Consider the following 24,402-nt stretch of genomic DNA (forward strand, 5'->3'; position numbering starts at 1 on the left):
ATTAAAAAATGAATTATACCTTTCGTGATAATGTACATAAATTTACAGAAAGATTTTAAAATTAGTTTAATTAATCCTCCGTCTGCAATTTGAATCTTTTTTTACTTATGTGTTAAAACCTATATTTAATAAAAAAGATGAATTTCAGTAAAAATGAGGAAAAAATATAAATTGTTTAAAAATGTTTAACTCAATAAGAGAATCGGACTCCACCAGCCTTTATTTTGGAAAAATTTGACAGGTAAAATTTCACATGTTCCAGAAAGATCCGGATTATATACGGAGAGTTAATTATCCATCTCAATCTTTAAGTTTGAGGAAAGACATAAAAATTATATTTTTATCATACATATGAATTCCTAAAAGATATAATTTAATATAATTTATTACACCCAAATAATTTTTTGTTTATCGTGTTTGGGAAATATGAGAATGCGAAGGCACATTAAATTAAAGCAAGAATGTAAACACATGTAGTAGCAAAAACTTCATTTGTGTTTCCAGATTTAACTTCTAGTTTTTGTTCATTCTCCTTGAATGGTAGTCCGACGACGTTTATTTCGTAGCCTGTCAAGCATGTGGTCGTCCATTTAAACACACCTTATCCTTCAATAATTCTGTCGTGTGCTGGTGCGATAAACTCTGCAGTTCACGTATACATCGTCCGCGTGGAATACCCAACACCCTCGAGAATCGGAAGGGGGCAACCTTGAGCCAGTAATGCATACGTGGTTTGCTTATGACCTACCCCATATGACGAGGCACGCGATGCCGAAGGCAACTGGAAACCGGAGAAGCATGTGCGGCCAACGCAAATATTTAGCTGGTAAAAGGCAGGGAAGACTCGGGAAGAGACTGCGTCGTAACGCTTTCCCTTTTCCTTTGCTCCTGTCATAACAATGTTGATGCGCAAACGTATTCCCCTACAGCCATCCTCAATGCTGCCATATATATGTTCGCACATTCCACATGCTAAACGAGACGGCTACATCCTCGTTAATGCTGCCCGTCACGTCAATACGTCGTATAATTCATACAGCAAGGCCATTGGTCGCACAAATTAAAGATTACTTCTCGATCGCCGATGTAACGATCCTCTAATGCCTAAAGGCGATCGCGGAATGCTCACATTCACACACGGAGCCGCACATATCCTCGTCTACGAAGTAAAAGGGCCGGATAATTGAAGCCGGCTTCTCCACGGGTCCGAATCGGCCGTTCCGGACGAAGTCCTTAGAAGGAAACGAAGCCGGTATCGCGGACATGCGATCTGTCTTTATGGTCCGAAAGTGGGCGTCGGTCCGGTCTCACAATGCCGACGTAACGACGACACAACGAGAACAACGACAATGACAACGACAAAGACGTGGAACGACAGCAGGATGAAGGACTCGCGTCTTGTTAAATCACGACTGCAGTTGGAGATGCATGTGATTGCACATCCTCTCGTACATTCGGGATTCGCCAAAGTTTTAGAGTGTTTGATGTCTTCATAAATGAAGAAAAAATTTTAATTGAATTATGATATTTAATTTTACTTTCGATTTATTTAATTTTAATTGAAGATTTCTTTTGCATTTTCCGGCTGTTTTTTTTAATACCGCTATATTAAGCTTTATGGAGTAGGGTTCTATTTTTAAAATCTTATAGCTTTTCCTCGAGTAAGATTTGTTATAATTCATTGTATTGCTTACCTCTAAATGTGATGTTACTTCAGCTTCACTATAATGGCTTTCCCAGTAAAGGTTAATTAAAATATACATCATATTTAAAAATATATTAACATTTAGCTGAAGAAGTGCTTATCTAAAATATCATGTAACATCGTGTGTTATGTAAAGATAATTTACCTAGTACATTATTATCTTTATATAATCTAACGATACGTACCTAGTATCATTCACGTGTCTAGTATTCAACGAAACATCCTGTAATGTAATACTCGCCTACGTATGCGCCCGTTAACGATTTGCTACGCCAGATTGTATTTTAAAATTTGCGCCATTTACATCCGGCGATACCAAGACATAGTCGAGAGATATAGCGGGGTCTGCACATAGTGTATGCATACAGTACTTAACTATCAATTCATAGCGTTTTTAACATGCAAACAATGAGAAGATAATAAGGCAAGCAAAAGAAGCTATAGCAAGTAGCGGCCGATTTTCATCGCTTGTCTACTCAAACTGCATACAAAATCGCAGTTGACGCATTCTAAGCGCAGACAGCAATTTTAATATCCGGTTGTGAATGGTGTGATATTTTTCCTGGAATGATTGATTGAGATGAAAAGATAGAAAGATTGACGCAGTGGCGCATTATAACGATATTGTGTTCTTCTATGATATGTCGATGGTACGCGAACGAATACCAACTAGTTCTGCGCAATCCGTGGCTTGGAATTAATTATCCAAGATCCTGGTCTCGGCGGGGTTTCCGACGAACCGCGGGAGACCTGCAAATCCAGCCTCCGGCATTGAGCTCGTGATTTTTATCTTAGCGCGCTGCAACGAGGACATGATACGAAGAGTCGCGGGTGCAGAGAGAATACGGACTTCATTTTCCCTTCGTGAACGTCGAAAATACGAATCACTGATTACGCTTAAATTCTATATTATTACGCTATGTTAAACTTTATTATATTTAATTTTTACTGAAAAAAAGATCTAGTTACATTAATTGGAAATTCTAATTACATTATTTGGTATATTCCTCTAGTTTGTCTGTTTGAAATAAACAAATTAGAATTTCTGTAGAAATTAGAGAGACCAGATAAGCATGATTAATTATTTTCTCTTAAATACAGAATTTCTTGTTGATTAAGATAATTCTTTTTTGTTAAATATACACCAAAATTTTTTGTTGATCCAGGTTTAATCGTTGCAATAATAAGTTAACGTACACATAATTCCATACAAATTTTAACTTTTCTGATAATATTTCAGATATTATAATATTAATTTTGTTGTTTTACAATTAATAATTAATTAGGAAATTGTACTATCGATATAATTTCTTTTACCAACATCTTTGCATTCAAGTTTACGTTATTATATTTTCAGGTCTACCAAGTGGAATACGTGATAGTGAAGTCCGCGAACTCGCCGAGACCCGCGGCCTGGATTCTGGAGAGATCTCTGGATGGCGAGAACTTCCAGCCATGGCAGTATTACGCGCCGAGCGATGGGGAATGCTGGACGAGATATTCGGCACCGCCTGTCGCGGGCAAACCCGTTTACGTCACCGACGACGAGGTCATATGCACCAGCCAGTACTCCAGACAAACCCCCATGGAGAACGGCGAGGTGAGGACATGGTTCTTGTTTCATAAAGCTCGAAAAATGTGACCCGCCTATATATCAGCTTTTTCTTTTTACACACGATTTTATCTTCTTTTATAGTCACTCCTCCCGAAAAAATATCGTCTTGCAATATCAATCTTACTTTATTTCAGTGAGTTTCTTGATAGTTTTATACACACATTTGCTGCATTTTAATAATAATAGGTATATAATTAAATTAATAATAGATGTATAATTAAATCGAGCACTTTTTCGTATAAAATAAAGTTACTATATCAAGCAACATTTATGCACTTGCTAATTGTAACTTGTTCCCATAAATTAGTTTAACATTGCAAAACCAGGAAACAGAAATAAATTACTCAACTGATGTATAAAAAACTCGCAACTACCATTAAAGGTCCAGAAATGTTGTTACATGTGCAAATAACACAACGTATTTATCGCAACGTCGAATGTTGCCAGCGTTGAAAACGCGGATAATTAGCCCTTACTAAAAGCACGTCGAAGTGCATTTTTCGCGCGAGCCCTTTAACTGCTAACCATAAAGTAACATAACGACCTATCTCTAATAACCTGTTGCATACAAATGTCAGACTGCCAATCGGCGCACCTCTGTGTGCTATGATGCCTAATCGTCATCGAAAATGAATCGTCTTCACCTTCACTCATTCATTACAATTATTTAGTATTTAAATGTCAGATATTACCAATGTAATTTCTTTAACGGCGCTTCATTTTATCGGCAATAAAATAATTTTATTCTGACACGCTCTCTCAATAAAAGTTAAGTATAGAAAATTATTCTTATAGAAATTTAGAGATTATTTTATACTGTTTATTTCACAATTGAATCTTATTGTTTTTTTGAAATTCTTTTTTCGGAAGTGTTAAACCAATATAAAAAGTTATGTTAATAACATGCGTGATGCAACGAGCATGCTCGCCAATGCATTTTTCGCAGCATTCGTTCCGCTACGAGCGCGACTAACCGTGTCATTATCAATAATCCTTGCGAAAATCCTCACGGCCGCACTCAGCATCGTTAATTATCGTCGATTTTATGCAGCCGCGCGTGTGCAATTACGCGATTGGATGATTAGCGGGAGCTGATTTTACAGGCAACGGGGTTGCCGGCCCGCTTGCTTCCGGTAGAAAAAAAAACCCGTTTTTCGTCTCTCTTGCCTCTCTCTCTCTCTCTCTCTCTCTCTCTCTCTCTCGGTTTTATTTTTTTTTAAATATAATAGTACGGAGGCGACTTAAGGTCATTAATAAACGGCGAACCAGGCGCCACTTGACGTAAACAGGCCTTTCTCGATCATATATATAATGGGTGTTTCGAAATCTTTTTTATTGCATTTTTAATATATTTTATAAATTTTAATATCATTAAAAAATATTTTTCTTTTATTATATCTCTTAAAACTTTATTAGTAAGAATGTAATTGGTTGAAGCTTTTGTTATATCTTAATTTCTGTATGTCAGATTTGATTAATTAATTCTTATTTTTCGATCGCATATATTTTAAAAACTATTGATAATTTGATGCGTTTATGAAAAGTTTATTTTAAATTGAAGAACCTAAAAGTAATAATGAATATTAGAAGAGATGCATTAAGAACGAAACGAAAGTGTGTATTTCTGTTATTATTCCGAGCCATTCTTGCACGAGATGTGCGATTGGCACTGTTTTGTGACGATAATTTACCATTCACCTCGTTATCATCTGGAATAAGTTTGCCGCAAGCAATACGTTTCTTTATGTTAGAAATTTATAAGTGACTTCCTTCATCTTCTTCCGCGTATATCGATTTGTTTTATTCTAACTGCGTTTCTAATTCTTTATTGTAAGAATATTGAGGAAACGGTATATGCAATTATATTTATGAAAGGCATAATTACTTATAATTACGTTAACACGCGTTATCCTCTACTTAACTTAAATGCGTGAGGAATTACTAAACTCAGATCCATCTTAATTATTTAAGAAATAATTTATTTATTGTAACGGATTATTTAATTGTTTTTTTTTTTAGTTTGCTTGTAATTAAAAATTTTTTTAATTTTTTGTAAGAATTTGATAATCACACTTATTTAGTAACTTATATTTTTTTTATTTTATCTTGTAAAGTATAAAGTATATTTTATCCGCATTCTCTGAGTTTTTCTTTCCAGAAAAAACTAGGAGACTAAAAACTTTCTTATTTAGAAAGAGGAAACTCTTTATTTTTTTTATATCTCTAATATATATAAATATATTAACTTTACAGCTAATATACTGTAAATTCATTATATAACAAGTGTAATAAATGCCTTTATAACTCAGATGTAATTAAAATAAGTAAATATATACTGCATACAAAAAATCGATTTACACATTTAAACGTATGATTACATGAAAATTAAATTGCATGTGAAGACACTTATTTCATATTTAGATTTGCAATATAGTGTTAACATTATTCAGTGAAATAGCGTTTAATATGCTTACTACTCGAGAAACCAATTTCCAATATTATTCCTCCGTTATTCCATCTACCTGCGCGAATCGTTAAAACACACTTTTGCGACCAGACCGAGGAATAAAAGGTAATCATCTGATAACGAGAATCTTTAGGTATGAGGATCTCCTTCTCGTGGCGGAGACATCTCTTCTTGCGAAACGGCAGCGGGTGCAACGAGTTTGCCGCATGTCGAGAGATACACTTCCATCCTCCTTTGGTCGCCTATTCTTTCCTCCTCCCCATGTGTCTGACTCGCGCGTGTAGAAGCGTAAAACTACCAAGCTTCCCTCCCTAAGGAAGGTGCATACGCGATACTTCCTTATATGGCCATGTAGTGCCATACATGGCCGGAATGTAGGAATCGCTGTTTTTGTATCATCGATTCCCTCTTCACGTTTCTCTCTTTCGTTTCTTCCCTCATCGCAATTCCGCGTGCACCCAAAGCTTTAATTATCAGCTGAGTTACCGAGAATTCGAAGCCGGGTGACATCAGCCTGCTTCTCGTTCCACGTCTTCGATAATTTTTCCAGTAAATAAATATTATTTTGGAAATTACACTTACGCAGTATTGCAGCTTTTGGAGAAACCTTCTTTGGAGAAAATAAAAATAGCAAGATAAGAAAGTGAAAGAGAATGGAAACGCAATAGCACGAAAAGAACAATTTTGCTGAACTGTTTAAAAATTTAACTAGATACACACACAGACCTAAAGATAAGAATAATTCTGTTGTATCGTTAAAATAATTACGTATAGGAATCTCAAGCATAAAGAGCAATGCTGCAAAAGTTGTAAAATTCTAGCCCCTGTTGGGATGTCCTACATAATTATTTTGATGATCTAACAAAATTATTTTTCGGTTCGTATCTAGCTAAATTTTTAGATACTTCAGCAAAACTGTCCTTTCCGTGAGATTATGCACAAGTACTAAAAACAATCGATACGTGCATAGACAACTTCGTTGATTTGTTGGAAGCATGAACAAAAAATTGAAGACAAAGTTTGGCAATCAGCGAAAGATCGCGAGGTATCCTAAATACAAGTGATTGTTCCTTATTAGGTACCGTATACTCTCCATTTATGGAACTCGCCGTTCCATTCTTAGCACGCAGCGCCATTCGGGGATGATTTACTTCTTTGCCCATGTCTCTGGAATTTAGTAGTTTTGCCCGCCGACGCTAATTGACCGTCGCTGATCGTTCAACAACCATATCATAGGAGTACAGACATTGCATCTAATTTTATTTGCTTCCCTTTCTTCTCACTATTAAAATTAATTATATAACTGTTATATTTTGACAATAAAAATAGAGATCCCTTCTTATTTTTAAAACTATTTGCAATAAAATTATAATTAGAAATATACTTTGAGATCACATTTTTCGAATGCAGATAGGAAATTAAATTATTATCGAGTTATTTTTTTTATTATTGCAATCTCTCTCTCTCTCTCTCAAATATCGTATATATTTACTAATGGGTAATATTATATTATATTATACTATAAACTACTTAACGAGCAAAATTGTTGTAATTAATAGGATTTCGATTTCTTTATTTGAAAGATCCACACGCACTTGGTGAACGGTCGACCCGGGGCTCTGAATCACAGTGCGACTCTGCAGGAATTCACTCAGGCCAGATTTGTGCGGCTTCGTCTTCAGGGTCTCCGACGTAACGGCGAGGCTGACAAGAGACGTGCATTTTATTCAATAAAGGAAATCAATATCGGAGGACGTTGCCTGTGCTCCGGACATGCGGCTCGATGTCGGTACAGCGTTCAACACGGGGTAAGTACATGACGACATAGTTACTAACTGATAAATATTGTAACGTATCATCATACTAGCACATATATTTTTAGATTTATGCGTTTTAAAAATACATGTATAATATTTTATTATTAAATTATAATTTATGTGGGAACAATATACCTAATTTAATAGCTACATTGACTTAAAGTTTTTGAACGTGTTTTTAACGTCTCTTTTTCGTTAAAAAATTTTGTATAATTCTTTTGCATAGTATTCGATTTGTAGCAAAATGTGGAATTCATCTCGTGAAAATTCGTGGAAAGCTTATAATGAGACAATTTTCATGGCGCCAAAATTGGTTACGCTCTCGAAAACGGACACTTAGATTTAGCTGCTTGGAAAATAAATCCGTCGAAAGTGCCATAAACTTGTCAGGTCTTTGTCCGCCGACGCCGCTAATGGCCGGGTCTCTCCTTCTCGAATCGTTGCCTGCTATAAAGCCTGCAGAAACCGCCAGGAATTAAGGTTTCGCCGCGATCGTGCGGAGCGGGGGTGCTTTCGGAGGCGCCATTAGTTTTTTTTTAGGCACTATCAATGTTGCGGTTTCTCTAGTGTACGTGTTCGGAGTTGTGGGAATTGAAATTGAAGATAGAATGACGAATCATGATTAGAACCGTGAGAATTGCTCGTTCAACAAAGGATGACCTAATTCTTTCAGTTCATCATGTGATTGTTTCGTGAGTTATGAATTATTTGAGTTATATTTTATTAAAACAATAATTGTGTTAATTCAATCGTGTTATGTATTATTGTGAAACAGTTTTATTTGTAATACTACATTTTTTTCAGAATTCTATCTAATTCTATCTAAAATCTGCCAAGTGATTTAAACAGTATTATTAACCTTAGAATGCTAATACGTAAATTTTACTCACAAATGAACAAGATTATTAAAAGCTGAGCTATGCCTTCAATACTCATTAGGAGATCCAACCTGTTATAAGCTAAAAGCTAGGATAAGCAAAGAAAAATTTTTTCAAAATTCTATCTTTTTTTATGTGTCAGTTTAGATCTCTTGGTGGATAATCTTATAATAAAGAGCGTGATAAGGGATTTCATTTTTTAAAAAGTTTTATCACATATTTTATTTAAACATATGAGAAGGCATACACACATACGAATTTGGACTACATATTTCATATCATTTGAAAATTGAGTTTATAGTGTAATTATTCTTTCTTTCCATTTAAATTAATAATTAGATTATCTATGTTCATATAAAAAGTCAAGATTATAAATATTTTGTTATTAAAAATATATATTTTGTTATTAAAAATAAAATATATGAAAAACTTGTGTTGCATTAGTTAAGAGTGACCTATTTCACTGTATATAAAATTTCCTTATTGACGATACTATATCATTCAGTAGCGATAGCATTCTAGGATTAATTCAACCAAATATATATACTAGTATATATACATATATGTATAACGATATAAAATTTCCTAGTGTTTACCTAATTATAATTCTCTAATCAAACAAATTATAGCGCTTTAGAGCCATAAACACTATTTCCACATGATACAAACATAAAATATGAATAGACCGCATTAAATGCGAAAGAGAATGCTGGTTAATAGTGAATAAGTAGCACGAAATAAATTTATAGCACTCATGAGACAGAATGAAAATGCAAACGCCGTGTTTTATCCCAAGGGATGATTCACGTTTAATTACGGACACGTTGCTGCAGTTTCTCAGGCGGCACAATACACGAGCGGGAAGACAATAGTCAACGCAAGTGATTAATTACTCTTGTCCGTGGCATATTTCTTCGCGAAGCCAGAGTTTCTCTCTCCCCCCCCCCTCTCTCTCTCTCTCTCAGAGCTGCATACAGAAACATGAATCTCACCTTATGTCGCTACAATCCGAGAATGGATATTCTCCTAGTCTGTGTTCCATGCAGCCGGCTTTAACAGACAATAATAGTTTACTATGTCTCTTAACAACGCTGTCGTTGAAATTGCGAAATCTCTTCTCGCGATTACCTTATTCTGTGCAGACAAAGTTCAAGTTAAAAAAATTCCCTACACGATACTCATAAAGCAACATCTACTTTCTCATGTTGCATTAGCGTCGTTGTCAAAATACATTATTTGTACAGAACATAAGTTAAATGATGAATTAAAAGATATTTTTATTTAAAAAAATAAAGTTTCCCAGAAATTAATTTTGTTATTTAAATTATTTGTTATATATTATATAAATATAATCTTTTTTTGGCAAAATAATAGATATTAAAATTAGAGAAATTAATCTTTTTATAATTTTGAAATGTTTTATTCTTGTCTTTAATTAAAATTGTAATAAATGAAAGAGAGATATGTGAAAAGTTTGTACAAGATTTTTCGTTTTGGTTTCCAAAATTTTATTCATGAGACCTGCAGAATGACAAAAGATGTTACATTGAGCGTTACGACTTCCTTTTGTGTCGCTGCCAATGTACTCAACATTCCGAGAATTTTGCAAGCATTTCGCGAAATCGTGAACGCGTAATGTGATAGAACATTCATTATGTCATACATGATGCAACGTTACGTTCCGCCGCATCGGAATCACTACATCGCCGTAAAGTGGGCATTGACCTTTGCATTGTAGCTTACTCGTCGTGTAATTTTCACGACGTTTATTTATTCGATGCGAGTTAAGTACACGCGCTCATTCAGCGCGCGTCCGTTGTTATGAATCGAAGTGGGAATTGTTGAGGAAAGTGCAATGGCAGATACAACGTGAAAGCAAAACAGAAATGCGCGCGATGATTGAGAGTACAGAGGACGTTGATTTCTTTCCTGTTTATCACTACGAACGAGAACACTGGGGAATATTGTGCACTTATTCCCCATACAATGTTACGGTCACTTTCGCAATGGACATTTCTTTCGTTGCATTTATCATTCGAATACGTTTTAGTCAATTAACATTAATTACCACACATTTGAAACAAATTTCTTTAAACGTTGCGCGATCGAAAAATGAATTATGGTAGCACTTTTTTAACTTTATTTAAAAATATTTTAAACTAAATTTTTTGGTAGGAAATATACAATAGATATCTCATTTAATTTTTTTACATTAGAAAATCTTGAATTTCCGTCTTTCTCGCCTGATGTACAAAATTTTCATGCTTTTTTGGTGGGAGATTTAAAATGCCTTAAATTTATTTTATGGTTCATTTATGTAACGTAAATTTCTCAGTTCCATAAAAAATTCTGTCTAAAAAAACATTGATTTATATACGAAAAAATATAATATAATTATTTTTTTACGTAGTGTCATTCATATTATTGCGTCATCAATATCTTTCTTTTTAATAACTTCTGTTTAGTCAACTGCATACGAATTAGAGGAGAAATTTCCACGTGAGATTTATTTCTCGCAATTTTCAAGCAATATATAATTTATGAATCATAAACAAATTCGCAAACACACACATGTTCTTGATTTATTAATGTTTAAATTATCGATTTCTGTTTGAGTATATTTATTTCCACTTATATAAACCGAAAATTATTGATCCTGAAATTATTATATTTTTCTTTTCTTTAATAAAAGAGAAAGATTGCTCCGAGCGATGAATTAGTCAAACAATCGGTCGTAAAAATTAAGGCCAACCATTCTGAGGCATCACGTTGAATCAGAGGTTTTTATTTTTCGGAGGCCGGGCTATCTTGATTCGAGAATAACGGCTCCGAAACATTATGATTTCCGATGAAATGTAATTCAGGTTCATTAAACGTCGCCGTGGCGAAGAGTAATTGCAGAAATCGGGGTTTGATTGCTGATCGCAGACGAGGTAGCCATTATCATCGGCAGTAAATAATACCCACCATGTGTTAATGGAGGGATATTGCAATTGACCAGAGTAGCCTGTTCGTTTGTCACGCCAATGATAAGGCCACACGCGTCGCGTTAACCCTTTCGCTCTTCCGCATGCATTCACGTTTATCGGACGCGCGATATTTCGGTGAAATCGAAGCTCATTAATCCTGCCGCAATTTATTTTCGGCTAATTCTTTGTGCGATTTCTTCGGCCCAATTCAATGTACGCTCCAATAATTACGGAGTCAATACAAAGTAACTCTGTCAGAGAAAGCGAGTTATCCGGTGATATTAATCATTAATCATTAATTAACTGTCATTTATAACTTGAAGATGATCATTGATTTTATTGTTACACTATAAAAGAATGATTTTAATGAAATATTAAAAAATTTAGCTAGATACAAATCTGAAAAGAATTTTGTTGGATTATGTGGAACACTTCAGCTGATTACTGGAACTATCAAAACGTTTTTCAGCATTACTCGTTATGCTTAAACGTCCTACATAATTATTTTAATAATTCAAGAAAATTATCATTAAATCTATATTTAGCTAAATTTTTAGATACTTCATCAAAATTATTCTTTCCGTGTATAAAGTGTTGTGGTATTGCAATTAATTATGACAGTTTTGTAGCTGTTTTCATTATAATCTCATTATATTATACATACTCAAATATAATCGTATATGTATTACAGTATTTGATATTATGAAGTAAAAATGCAATAGTTCTTGTTTGTCGAGAAAATTTAGAATTTACGATAAAGCGCATTCAGATCTTTGAGCTGTCTATAGTTTCTTCTATGATTGGGTAATCTGCTAGTTCCACGATATTATGACATTCGCTGAATCTTTTAAACGACAAAGTGAAACTCGTAAACTGAATATATAACGTCCAATGCAATGTGAACTCCACTCTAAGCTTAGCAATATAGTTATCCGCGATTATATGCATATCGTTTGCACATTCGGATAGACGACCGCGTCTATGAAGTCCCGTCTTTATGATCCCGCAATGCGGTAACATCCGGAGTAACATTACTGAATACATCGATTCATGACTAATCAATGAATGAATCAATTAATTTTGCGTCCCAAAGCGATTGCAGATTAATAACTTACTTACCACAAAATTTATCAAGTGATGAAGGGAAAATTGTTTATAAAGATAGTTAAATTATTATTAACCCTTTGGTATCATTCTCGGTATGGCATACATAATACATGGTAATAAATGTTTCATATACAAAAAAACATTTTCTATTCGTGTTAATACTGTTCTTGTTAAAATTTTGTTTAACACGTCCGAATATTAATTTAACATAATGTGATTATATTATTTGAATATTTTATGTTAAATTAATATTTATAACATTTCTTAGTGTCAAAATAACACAATGAGTGAACAAATGAAATAAAAAATGTATTTTAAAACGTAAATACTAGGATCGATAGATATGTATACGTGTTAAATTAACATATCATGAACGTCAATTAAGAACTCAACAATAAATATTAGATAAATTGCCATAATGTTATTAATTTCTTGATAATAATTAGCAAGTCAAGGAAACAGAACGATGACATAAATCCCAAGCAACTTTACGATAAACAAGTTTCCACAAACAGACTCAAAATTATTACATAGAGATATTGCAGCATAACTGGCAAACGCCTCCTCCTGTAGCCTATCTGCAACATATCTGTAATAGATCGTGCGTATTCGCCGTATGACTTAATAGATAAGCGTAACTTAAGAACATGGATATTCGCGGCATCTGATAAGCGTATTTCACGTTATCTCTCAGCATCAGGAATGCGAATGCGAGCGCCACACGTGCGGTGAAAGATGCGAAAAATGCTGCCCCATGTACAATCAGATCCCGTGGAAGCCCGGCACAGCTGGTAAGGGCTTTCACTGCGAGAAGTGCAACTGCAATGGCCATGCAACGTCCTGCAGATATGACCAGGAAGTGGCCGAGAGGAGAATGTCCATGGATATCCGTGGGAAATACCGAGGCGGTGGCGTGTGTGTCAATTGCTCGGTGAGATGATAAGAAGTTAAACGAAACGCAAATGCGTTCCGTTTAATTGAGACTATCCGTTTTAACATCTTAATTAAATGCATCTTAAAGTGACAAACGCACGCATCCTGGAAAACGAGTGGTTCTCTAATGAGAGTAATTAATTACAGAATAATATTTAAGTAATAATCTCAAAGTCAATTTTTTAAGATCAAATATTTTCTATATACACTTACGTACTTAAGGTACGATTTGAAAACTATCTACAAAAAATTGTACAAATAAAACATATTTAGTTCCTCGTATCCTTAGAAATTAACTTTTACTTGTGCGGTATAATAAATATATGCATAATAAATGTCTATAAAATTATTAATATTGAAAATGTCGGATAAGTAATAAAATAAAATAAGATCATATATATATATTTAAGAAATAAGGTATTACGAGTACATTTGGAGACATATTTGCAAAATCTTAGGAACATACGACCGGTATAAACTGTGAGAAATGTGAGGTTGGCTACTACAGGCCGAATGGCGTTGCACCTGATGCATCGGAACCCTGCTTACCCTGCGACTGTAACATACGTGGCAGTACAGGCTACTGCACTCCTGATGATTCTTACACGCGTATGGGAAAGGTAAGAGAGAGCTATAATTTCAATTGCATAAATATCCTAGAAAAAACATTTAACCACTCTCTTACTTCAAACATAACACATCTAAAAAAATTAAGTTCTCAGAAAAGGAAAAAAAGTAATTTTTTGAGCTGTGGATAGAAAATTATTAATTAATCAAATACTATCGGCAAAAATAATAACTTGAACTTTTTTAAGTTATGTGACTTTTGAAATAAGAGAACGATATTATATTCAACAAGTTGAAAAATAAATTCGTGCGTATTAAAATTCCTTTTTTTGTGAGCTTTGATACACAATTTTTCTAATGAATAGAAAAACGTAAAGAATTTTTTTTTCGATTAACGCTTCTTAGAGCATTAAAAGTTCTTTGTTTCTCCACCATCCGATGTAAATTTACCGCTGTCGTTTTCATCAAATCGTGGAGGAACGTCAACCGCGTGTAATCGCTTGCGCGATAATTTACACGCCCCGATAATCTCTAAACGGGATCGTTCTCACGATCGATTCTAAATGGTCTAAATACCGATTGTGCTCCAGGTAGCAGGTGCGTGCGAGTGCAAGCCGGGATATTCGGGATATAAATGCGATCAATGCGCTGCTGGTTATCGGCAATTTCCCGATTGCATGCCGTGCCCCTGCGATTCCCGCGGGATCCTGCCGTCCCATGATTGCGAGGGCGACTGTTTGTGCAAGGCGAATGTTGCGGGGGATTTCTGCGATCGTTGCAAACCCGGATACTTCGCGCTCACCAAGGATGATCTCGATGGCTGCATGTCTTGCTATTGTTTTGGCGTAGTAGATCGCTGTACTACTGCAAGATTGCAATACAGCATGGTAAGTTTTTTTTTTTTTATAAAAGTTGTAAGTCTTTATTTAAAAGAAACTTTTAACATGTGACATCTTTATTAGAATAGGAAAACTTCAAATATTGGAAGTTGTGCACATAGGAAAATTTCATTCTATACTGCTAAGAAAAATGATTACTCAGTTTATTTTTTTATTCTACTTTTTATTCTAATTGTAAGTTATGTTTAACAAAAAAAAAAAGAATTTTATTGATAATAGTTTTAAGATATATAATTTTGAAAAACTTATTATTACCCAAGTGGGAATTTATACAGAAAAACGGTATTGAATCCTGGCGAGGTACCGAATCTGTACCGAAAAATGAGTTTCATATTTTAGTACTGGATCAGTACCATAAAACTAATGATACGATACTAGCCCAATTTATGAATCAGTATTGAATAGTAATACTGATCCAGTACATTGCCAGTAGATTTTGTTTTAAATACGTATGTGTATTTAAAACAAGAATTTATTTTTTTTATGAATATTATAAAATATTATGAAGCTATCACACGAAAGAAACTTTATATAATAAGTAAATCAATTTATTTTATTTAATATTGATTAAAGTATTAAATTTCTAGGATTCAGAATTTATTTTGAATAAATTTGATGCTTGTGAATTTGATAGATTTGCGGATACATGAACTTTTGAAATATTTGAAACTTAAATATTAAAATAAAATACGTAATGTTTGTATTTTTCTGTGTGTAGTTCTGTGATTTCGCGCTCTTTTCTTTGTACAATTCTATTATTACTCAATTACTTAATGAATTTGAGTTAGAAACTAAAGTAATTACATTATCAAAATTGAGTATCTAGTCTAAGGAAAATTTTCCTAGTTGAAAAATGTACAGGAATTCATTGCTTATTAAGACATTTTGTTAATAGGAGCAGTTAATCTTGAGTATAATTCTGTACGTATATGAGATCAGATTTATCCTGATTTATAGCGAAAAACCTCGTTTGTCAAGAGTCAAGATCAGGTTGACAGGTGTAAAATTCAAAACGATTAGTTAACGTTCTCCTGCGGGCATATCATTCGGTTTAGGGCGTTAATCTTGGGTGACGTTCTCGTCGTGCGTGATAAAGTGTATAAAGAGACAATTATAGTTTATCACTCTCGCCAATAAATTGCAGACCCGCAATTACGATGACAGTAATGACGTCGAGGTGGAACGCACAAAAAACGCGAATTACGTTATAATATAGACAATATGCATAAGAACCTTTATGGCATATAATTTATTGAAACTTTATTATAAAATTATTTTTTGCTAATTGTAAGAATTATGAATAATATTAATTATCATAAATTAAAAAATATTATAATTAAATGATTCTTTAAGGAATCAGTTATCTCTTTTTTATTAAATACGATTTCGCGAAAAATAATTGGAATTGAGATAAAACAAAAAAGCGATAATAGACCTATAAAATAACGGAAGACGGGTCGTGTGACTCGCTTTTTTCTTAGATTTCTACACTGGAGAACTGGTTGGTGACTGACATGAACGCTTCTCGGGCAGTCGTTCCCACCTTGGACACGGACAACGAATGGCTAACCGTGGCAGCGTTCGACGTCGAGTATGACAGTCCTTTCTGGCTGGCGCCACAGATTTACACGGGGAATCGCGTATCCTCGTACGGCAGCAATCTTACGTACTCCGTTACGTGGGTTGTCATGCGAGGCGACACCAGTGGTAAACCGACCACGGAGCCCAACGTTATCCTAGTTGTAAATATCCGCTCTCGCATTTTTCCAAGCACATTTAATCCAAGCCCTAGGAAGAAAATAGATATATATATAATAACGTACAATTCACGCACTCGCGAAGGGTAACAATGGGATGCGCATAGCGTACGGCGAGGAACAGTACAATGGTCAAGAAGCTGAAATAGCGGTGCCTTTACGAGAGCAAGGCTGGTTTCACGTGCGAAGCGACGTTCAGGACATCCCGACCAGATTGAGGAGAACCGAGTTTCGCGGGGATCCTGTGACGAGGGCGCAGATGATGCGCGTTCTCGCCGATCTCAAGTACCTGATGATAAGGGCGCGATATCATTCGGAGCAAATCGAAGGAAGGTGCATAAATTTCCAACTCTTTATCGGGCATACATCTCGCGCGTGGATTTTAACTTTATAGTAAGGCGTAACGAAGCAATCTTTCTATTTCTTACTAGTCTCCAGTCTGCTATATTAACGGTAGGCGAATTATCATCGGATGGCGAAACCGACAATCTGGTCGAAATATGCGAATGTTCCGAGGAATACACAGGAATGTCCTGCGAGAATTGTGCCTGGGGATATGTAAAGATGCCCATCAATGGTTCTGATCATCAGGACCGTCACAAATGCGTGAAATGTGATTGCAACAGTCATGCGGGCTCCTGCGATCTCATAATGGGCGAATGTGGGGTGAGTTCCTATTAATTTTATTTTATATATAAAATAGAAACCAAAATATACATATGAGAAGCTAATAGAAAAATGGTTATTACTATTAGATGTCTTATTGTCCAATGATGAAAATGTTAAAGATAATGTAATGTATCAAAACAATTAATTGCCTATTAATATAATGAACTTAATAAATTAGCACAATTAATATGAATCAGTTTAATAAATATAAATTATTTTCTAATATTACGAGTAAAATATATTAAAACTATATAAGTGTATGGAAAATAATTTTTTTTATTAGCAAGAATATATGATGTAATATACAAGTAAAATGTGTAAAAAAAGTTCTCCAGCGTGCAACTGGCTTTAACGTAGCCACTCTGAAATACCTTCAATTTCTCGTGGCTGATCTTCAGCCGGTATAGCAGCATGCTTAAAATACCTGAACTCATATGGATCCTGTGATCTGCGGCAGCTATATAGATTACGGGATCTATTGATCGCGCGAGCTATTTTACCGACTCAGCAACAAAAGTCCTTTACTTACCTGTTCGTTGTATATTCATGCCGTGCAGATAGCGATACTAGTTAGCTTTCTGTAGGAAAATTTAATTTCCACAGAGATGACTGATCCGCAGTCATTTGGACTTAGCAAACTCATGGATCCTAACTCAACACGCTGCGGATGTATACTCATATACATTTACATTTCACTACTTATATACACATGCTTTCGTGAAAAATAATGACCGAAAAAAGGTAAAATAAAAATAACAGAAAGCTCATACTTGTATTTGATAGAACCAGGACTAACGCGAATTAAAATTATTTTTATTCAAAGCAGCTTATTCCAAAAAAGATGAAAAGAGAAATCTTGTTAAATTTTTAAAACTTATGAATTCAACGAAAAATGACGATATGCAAAGCTGACTTTCTTCATTTTTTCTTGAATTCAATTTTTTTATATCACTGCGACTTTAATTTAGATCACTTTTTTTATATTTAAATTTTTTAGGAAATAAATAGTTTTGCCATTAATTGAAAGAGTTAAAACTTTCAATCGTAAATTTAATTTGTGCTCGCGATTTTAATAGGATAATATTTAATTTTAATTTACGTGGCATGTCGTCTGCATAATTTCCAGACGTGTGAACATCATACGGTAGGTCCAAAATGTGATCGTTGCGCTACAGGATATTACGGTATCGCAACGAGAGGCACCAGCGAGGACTGTAAGAAATGCGCATGTCCACTTTCCGTTGACTCCAACAATTTCAGTCCGAGTTGTCAGCTTGACGATCCCATTGATATGAATAGCGGATACGTGTGCACGCAATGTCCTGAAGGATATACCGGAGATCATTGCGAAAGGTAAGGAAAATAAATAATACATATATATTTTAAATAAATATCTTTTATAAAATTGTAAAATACAATGATTAAATTGCGAATAATAAATATGCAAACGTCTTAATTACATTATTTATAGTAAATTAATTAATTACAATTTTTTTCTTATAATTGCATTTAGCAATTTTATATTCTTTTAAAAGATATTCTGATCCTACGAATAAAAAATTTATATTAATATATGAATAGACGTTTAATTTAATATATTATAATAAAAAATAGTGTCCGTTAAAATGGCTATAATTATTAGGCGTCATTGCCTTTTTTGAAGTTGCATATAATAATTATTAAAATATTATCATCGAAATGGAAGGCTTTAATTTCGATTTGGGTGAAAAGTTGTGATGTAGGATTCTACGGTAATCCTGTGGTACCTGGCGGTACTTGTGAACGGTGTCCTTGCAACGGTGGTGCCTGTGACCAGGAAACGGGTCGATGTTTGGAATGCCGCGGTAATACTGAGGGCTGGAAGTGCGAGAAATGCAAAGAAGCGCATTATGGAAATCCTCTGGAACAGAATTGCATGCGTGAGTGCTTTCATACTTTACGACAATCTCTGTAAACTCTGAAATTGTTCAATTGCGAATAGTCATCTCGAATTTCGATAGTTTAAAAATTATTTCTGTCTTCTGTACTTGAAATCAATTTTCTTTTTTACACGAAAATATATTTGTATTGAAAGTTCCCTAATAACATAATTATTGACGCAATATTGCCCAAACATTTTATATCCCCAACATTTAACTAATATAGTAATAATGTAATCTTCTTACGGACTCTTCCAAATTCAATAAGAAAAAAATCCAAAAAAAAATCATGGCGAATGAGAGTCAGCGTGGTAATTAGTACGCAATCTTAAATCTTTATTCCAAAAAATAGAATCTTTATTTCAAAAAATAGTACGTTTCAGTTCACTTTAGAACCAACCTCAGCAATACAATTTCAAAATATCAATCCCTTCATGTCCAAGAAAAAATCACCATTAGATTTGATATTGTAATCCCAAGACATAGAAGAATTTGTCTCGACATATTGGATCAAAACCAATTAAAATTTATTATCACTAAAGAGTATCAAAAACGCATGTTGATCGCTCGAACGAAACATGACTGAGTCATATACTAATATATCGCCAATAAACTGCTACTAAGATTTATCAAATGTTTATGACACAGATCTGCCGAAAATAGTGACAATTAGGTACTTTCCACTACAAAACAAATTAATGTAGCAATTAGATTAAAGGACACATCATTAATTTCATCAAAAGGACATATTACGAGCGTGGGTACCGTTTGTATTTCAGCGTGCGACTGCTCTCCCTTCGGTAGCAATTCAGTCCATTGCGAACAGACGACCGGTCAGTGTCCTTGCAGGCCTTTGTTCACCGGTCGTGACTGTTCCTCCTGCATCGAGGGCTACGGGAACGTGACCGCAGGTTGCCGGGAATGCGACTGCGACGTGGGTGCCATCGACGGGTTCTGCGAGTCCGTAAGCGGTGTGTGCAGGTGCGCGCCGAGCGTCGTCGGCTTCCGGTGCGATCGTTGCGACGTGGACCACTACGGCTTGTCGGCGGATGGCTGCAAAGGTAAGTGCCGCCATCAGTATGCGCATGCTTTCTTTTAGATTCTATTATTGGGCTCTGACTTTTGTCGCGATACAAAGTAAGCCCGTGATATTTTATCATCGCATGCTATGGGAAGACTTTTATTTTCAAACATGTTTCTTTCATCCGAAGGAGATTTAGAAATTTGATTAAAACCACAAATAAAATATACAGTTTTTAAATTAAAAATTATTTAGGAATATATTTATTATAAAAACTTATCACGCATTTATATATATATATATATATACTTTAGATCGTTATTAAAATAAAATTAAAATAACATATGAAAGCTTCGATGAAAGAATCGATAATCTCTCGCATTTTTTAATAAGTAGAATAAGATAAGTCGCGCATAAATATTAATAAATCTAATTTCTTTCGAGAAAAAATTGCAAGTTTAGAAACAATTTATACGCTCATTAATTTTAACAGTAAAGTTTGCGTTACGAAATGTATTCATTTTTATAGCAACGTTTAGTACAGAATAAACACGTGTAGATTAATTCCCATTGAATTATCCAATATTTTTCTTTTCTATCGTAAAATAGATAAATTGTCAATCTGAAAACGACTAAAATGCCTCCATAAAAAGATCTGATAATTTTCTTATAAATATCGTAATCGATTTTATTTGAATTGCATTGATTCTATCATTTTATTAATTTAAAACGGTATTAAAATGCTTATTCGTATCCATCTAACAGATTAATCACAGTATTATTGTGGGCCTTGAAGGCCTTACATATATCGATACGAAGGTATAAGTCCCATGCCTGCCTGCGTTCAAGCAAGACACGAATGCGAAGAGTAATGCGCGGCTCTTCATCTTACTCTAACGCAAACTCGCGATATTTATCCCGGCCTATTCTAAGTACGCTGCACTTATCTACCTTGACAGGCAGTTTAGAAACGTTGCCTGAGATTTACGGGACTGAAGCATACTTTTATTGCAGAATACCGTTCGCGTAATCCGTTTAGGCTAATTTTAATTTACGATCACGTTTACGAGCGCACATTGTTTCGCATGGATCGTCAAACACTGCATCGATCTTCGTTCGTCTTTCTTGAGTAATTTTCAAATCGTAAAAGTTAAAGCGTGTAGAAGTACAATTTCATAAAAAGTGTATGTTATTATAAATACTTATTTATATCATAATTATATATATTTATATATATCTTTATAATTTGTAAAGACTAGAAAAAGAATGCGAGAAGAATCCTTAATGATTAGTATCGCTGATTCTACATATATATTTATTTTTAACATCTTAAGTGAAGCTATAAGCGATTGCTGATAGAAGATCGAATTGAGTATGCGCAGCATAGACTGATTGAGGTGATTAAACGAAATGTCGGGCAACTTCAACTTAGAGCCGACCGCAAAAGCGAGGCAAAAAGCAAAACTACCGGCGTGTAAATTAGATTCAACAGAGACGATAAAGAGCACCAAAAGTAAAGTTCATCGTGCGAGATAACTCGAGCTTAGTACGACGTAATAGTCCGGTCGCATTAAAACGTTATGAAGACGTTTACAAGTAAAGAAAAGCAATGACGAGAAGCCATGCTAAGCTGAGAAAATTTTGATACGATATCAGAATTTAATGCGCTTGACGAGCGAGACAAATAATCTGTAAAATTTATGTGCAAAATCCGGATACGCCTCGTTGTGGCGGCACCTTTACGATTGAGTCGGTCAACAAATTCCGCTTGCGAACACTTGAGATCGGTCCGCCAGATCGCCAGCTACCATGAGGAACCTCATAAATCGCAATCATTCAGCGTCGTCGGCCGGATCTCGCGAATCCGAGACGCTCTCTCGTCATCGCGCTGATAACCGAGGTTTCTACCGGTCGCGTAATCTACAGTCGCTCGAAATCCCGTTACGAGGGAAGAATCGTGCGATCTCGATGGATCCGAGGTATCGTCGGCTTAGTACTAAAACGACCGGTCCGCGTATCGTAATTTAACTCGGTTTACGCGATGCGTAAATCTCTCTTCTAATTACTTGACGCGAAAACCTTATATGAGATATTAAAGGAAATGAGAAATATTCTTTTTCTCTCATATTAATTTATTTTTTAAAACTTGTATGGTTTGGATAATTGCGTTAAATTCCAAGGAAAGTATATTAATCGTTCATAATTGGAACAAGTGTCTCAAACGTGTTCTGATTAATATCTTATTTATCTGATTTCACGCAATTACACACGAAAAGACTGAATTTGCTGAAGTATCTAAAAATTTAGCTAAATATAAATAATTTTGTTGGACCATCAAAATAATTATGTAGAATACTCAAACATAATGAATTTAACAATGCAGCAAAATTTTTAATATTCAAGCAACCAACTTGACTGTACAACAATATTTTCAAATTTTTAGATATTTTGACAAAATCATTCTTTCTATGTAGAAAAAAAAACGTTATTTTCTGCCAATGAAGAAAAGGAGGGATGAATTTCATCGGTAATGAGGATTGACTGGAAGATCGACTATTCGTAAGCAATGCGTTAGTTTAAGCATACGTCATAAGTGGCATCAGATACGCAGATAGATACCCGCGAGACACGGCGCGCCGTTCATGAGTTTCTGGTTTATTTAGATAGATCTAGTTCGTTTCAACCTGAGGCTCTCGAGAGAGCCGTCCACGATGTTAATTAACTTCCTGTGATGGAATGCCACCTACTTCTTTCTTTCGTCTACAGATGATACGCTCCGTTTAACGTGGATCGCCTCAACGGCGACATAAATGACGTTGATACACCTGTCAGATTATTGCTATCAGTCACGGAAACAGCCATTTCAAATCCTGCAATTGCACATGCTACACTTATGCAGTAGTTCAATCATGTACGATGTCCTAAGCAAACGTGCAGAGAGGTCCAGCTTTATTGGATGATTTCATTTATTTACATATTAAGTTGTTTCCCAGAATTAAAATATCTTTAAAATACGATTTCCGTCTTAGTAATATAATTGCTTACAATAAATTATTGTTATGGCAGTTTATTTCTCAATTCTTGAATTTTTTGTTTATTTTATTAATATAAATTACCTCCAAGAGATTTAAAAGAAAATTACGTCCTATACATCAAGTGGGTAACATTAACGACGAGAAACAGCATTACGTATTCGCGATTTCGATATCGAGATATTGCGACGTAAACGGAGCTTGGCGGTTTTCCTCGTCGACCGGGAAATTAATTCGATGTGCATGGGACTATCGATAATGGCCCGTAAATGTCGCGTTGCGGATGCTAATGATTAATCGTTATCTGAATCACCAAGATTCGCGATTGTAGTCGGCGAAAGTTTAGAAATACGCATATCGACGTCAACTTGTCAAAGAGAGAAAAAAAGAGAGAGGTAGAAAGAAAGAAAGAGAGACCGCAAAGTGCAACATACATCGCATTGAATGCTAATCACAGGATGGCAGCTTGCATAAATAAGTGATGGATGGATATTTTGTAAATTTAGTTATGTTAATAGGATATTCATTTTAAATACTTTGTAGCATGAACACTTTCTTTTCTGATTAGTGGTGATGTTAATGTATCTATCAAGACAGAATTTTCGTTTAATAAGCTTAAGATCTTGTTCTGCAGGCTAAATATATCTTCCACTAGCGCGACGTTTTTACTATCTTATCCTTAGTTATGCGAAGGGACTGCTCATGCGTGAATAACGTAGGCGGGCGATCGAGACGCGAATTGTAAATTTGAGATTGTACCGGCGCCGCCTGCACGTCAAAGGTCTCGAGACTCCCTAGATATATCGGTCGAGTCGAACATTTCTGCGGTATTTGCAAAATCATCTTGACTGTATTGTTAAACGAGAAAAGGAGGCGGGTGTCAACTGGCAGCGACCTGGAATAAATTACATGGTGTCAATGAACCATATTATTTGCGATGCTATCTTTAAAAATATTTTTTAAAATAAGACATATATTAGCATTGATTATCTATTAAAAATTATGGATATAAGATAAGAATCATACTTTTTAAATTTTATTTAGTCT

The 24,402-nt window shown here is 34.8% G+C and overlaps 1 protein-coding gene across 1 annotated transcript in view; it reads left to right on the forward strand.

Annotated features, from left to right (window-relative positions):
* The window catches only part of wb (wing blister), a 183,941-nt gene that overhangs the window by 53,961 nt on the left and 105,578 nt on the right, over positions 1–24,402 (forward strand). The window contains exons 3-13 of the mRNA XM_018517448.1: positions 3,063–3,305; positions 7,371–7,595; positions 13,253–13,489; positions 13,950–14,111; positions 14,649–14,945; positions 16,439–16,699; positions 16,800–17,047; positions 17,146–17,380; positions 18,510–18,736; positions 19,115–19,302; positions 20,082–20,363. Coding sequence (XP_018372950.1) covers positions 3,063–3,305; positions 7,371–7,595; positions 13,253–13,489; positions 13,950–14,111; positions 14,649–14,945; positions 16,439–16,699; positions 16,800–17,047; positions 17,146–17,380; positions 18,510–18,736; positions 19,115–19,302; positions 20,082–20,363 — 2,605 coding nt within the window. The remainder of the gene's footprint in view (positions 1–3,062; positions 3,306–7,370; positions 7,596–13,252; positions 13,490–13,949; positions 14,112–14,648; positions 14,946–16,438; positions 16,700–16,799; positions 17,048–17,145; positions 17,381–18,509; positions 18,737–19,114; positions 19,303–20,081; positions 20,364–24,402) is intronic.

Source organism: Trachymyrmex cornetzi, unplaced genomic scaffold (assembly GCF_001594075.2).
Source record: "Trachymyrmex cornetzi isolate Tcor2-1 unplaced genomic scaffold, Tcor1.1 scaffold687, whole genome shotgun sequence".
NCBI lineage: Eukaryota > Metazoa > Arthropoda > Insecta > Hymenoptera > Formicidae > Trachymyrmex > Trachymyrmex cornetzi.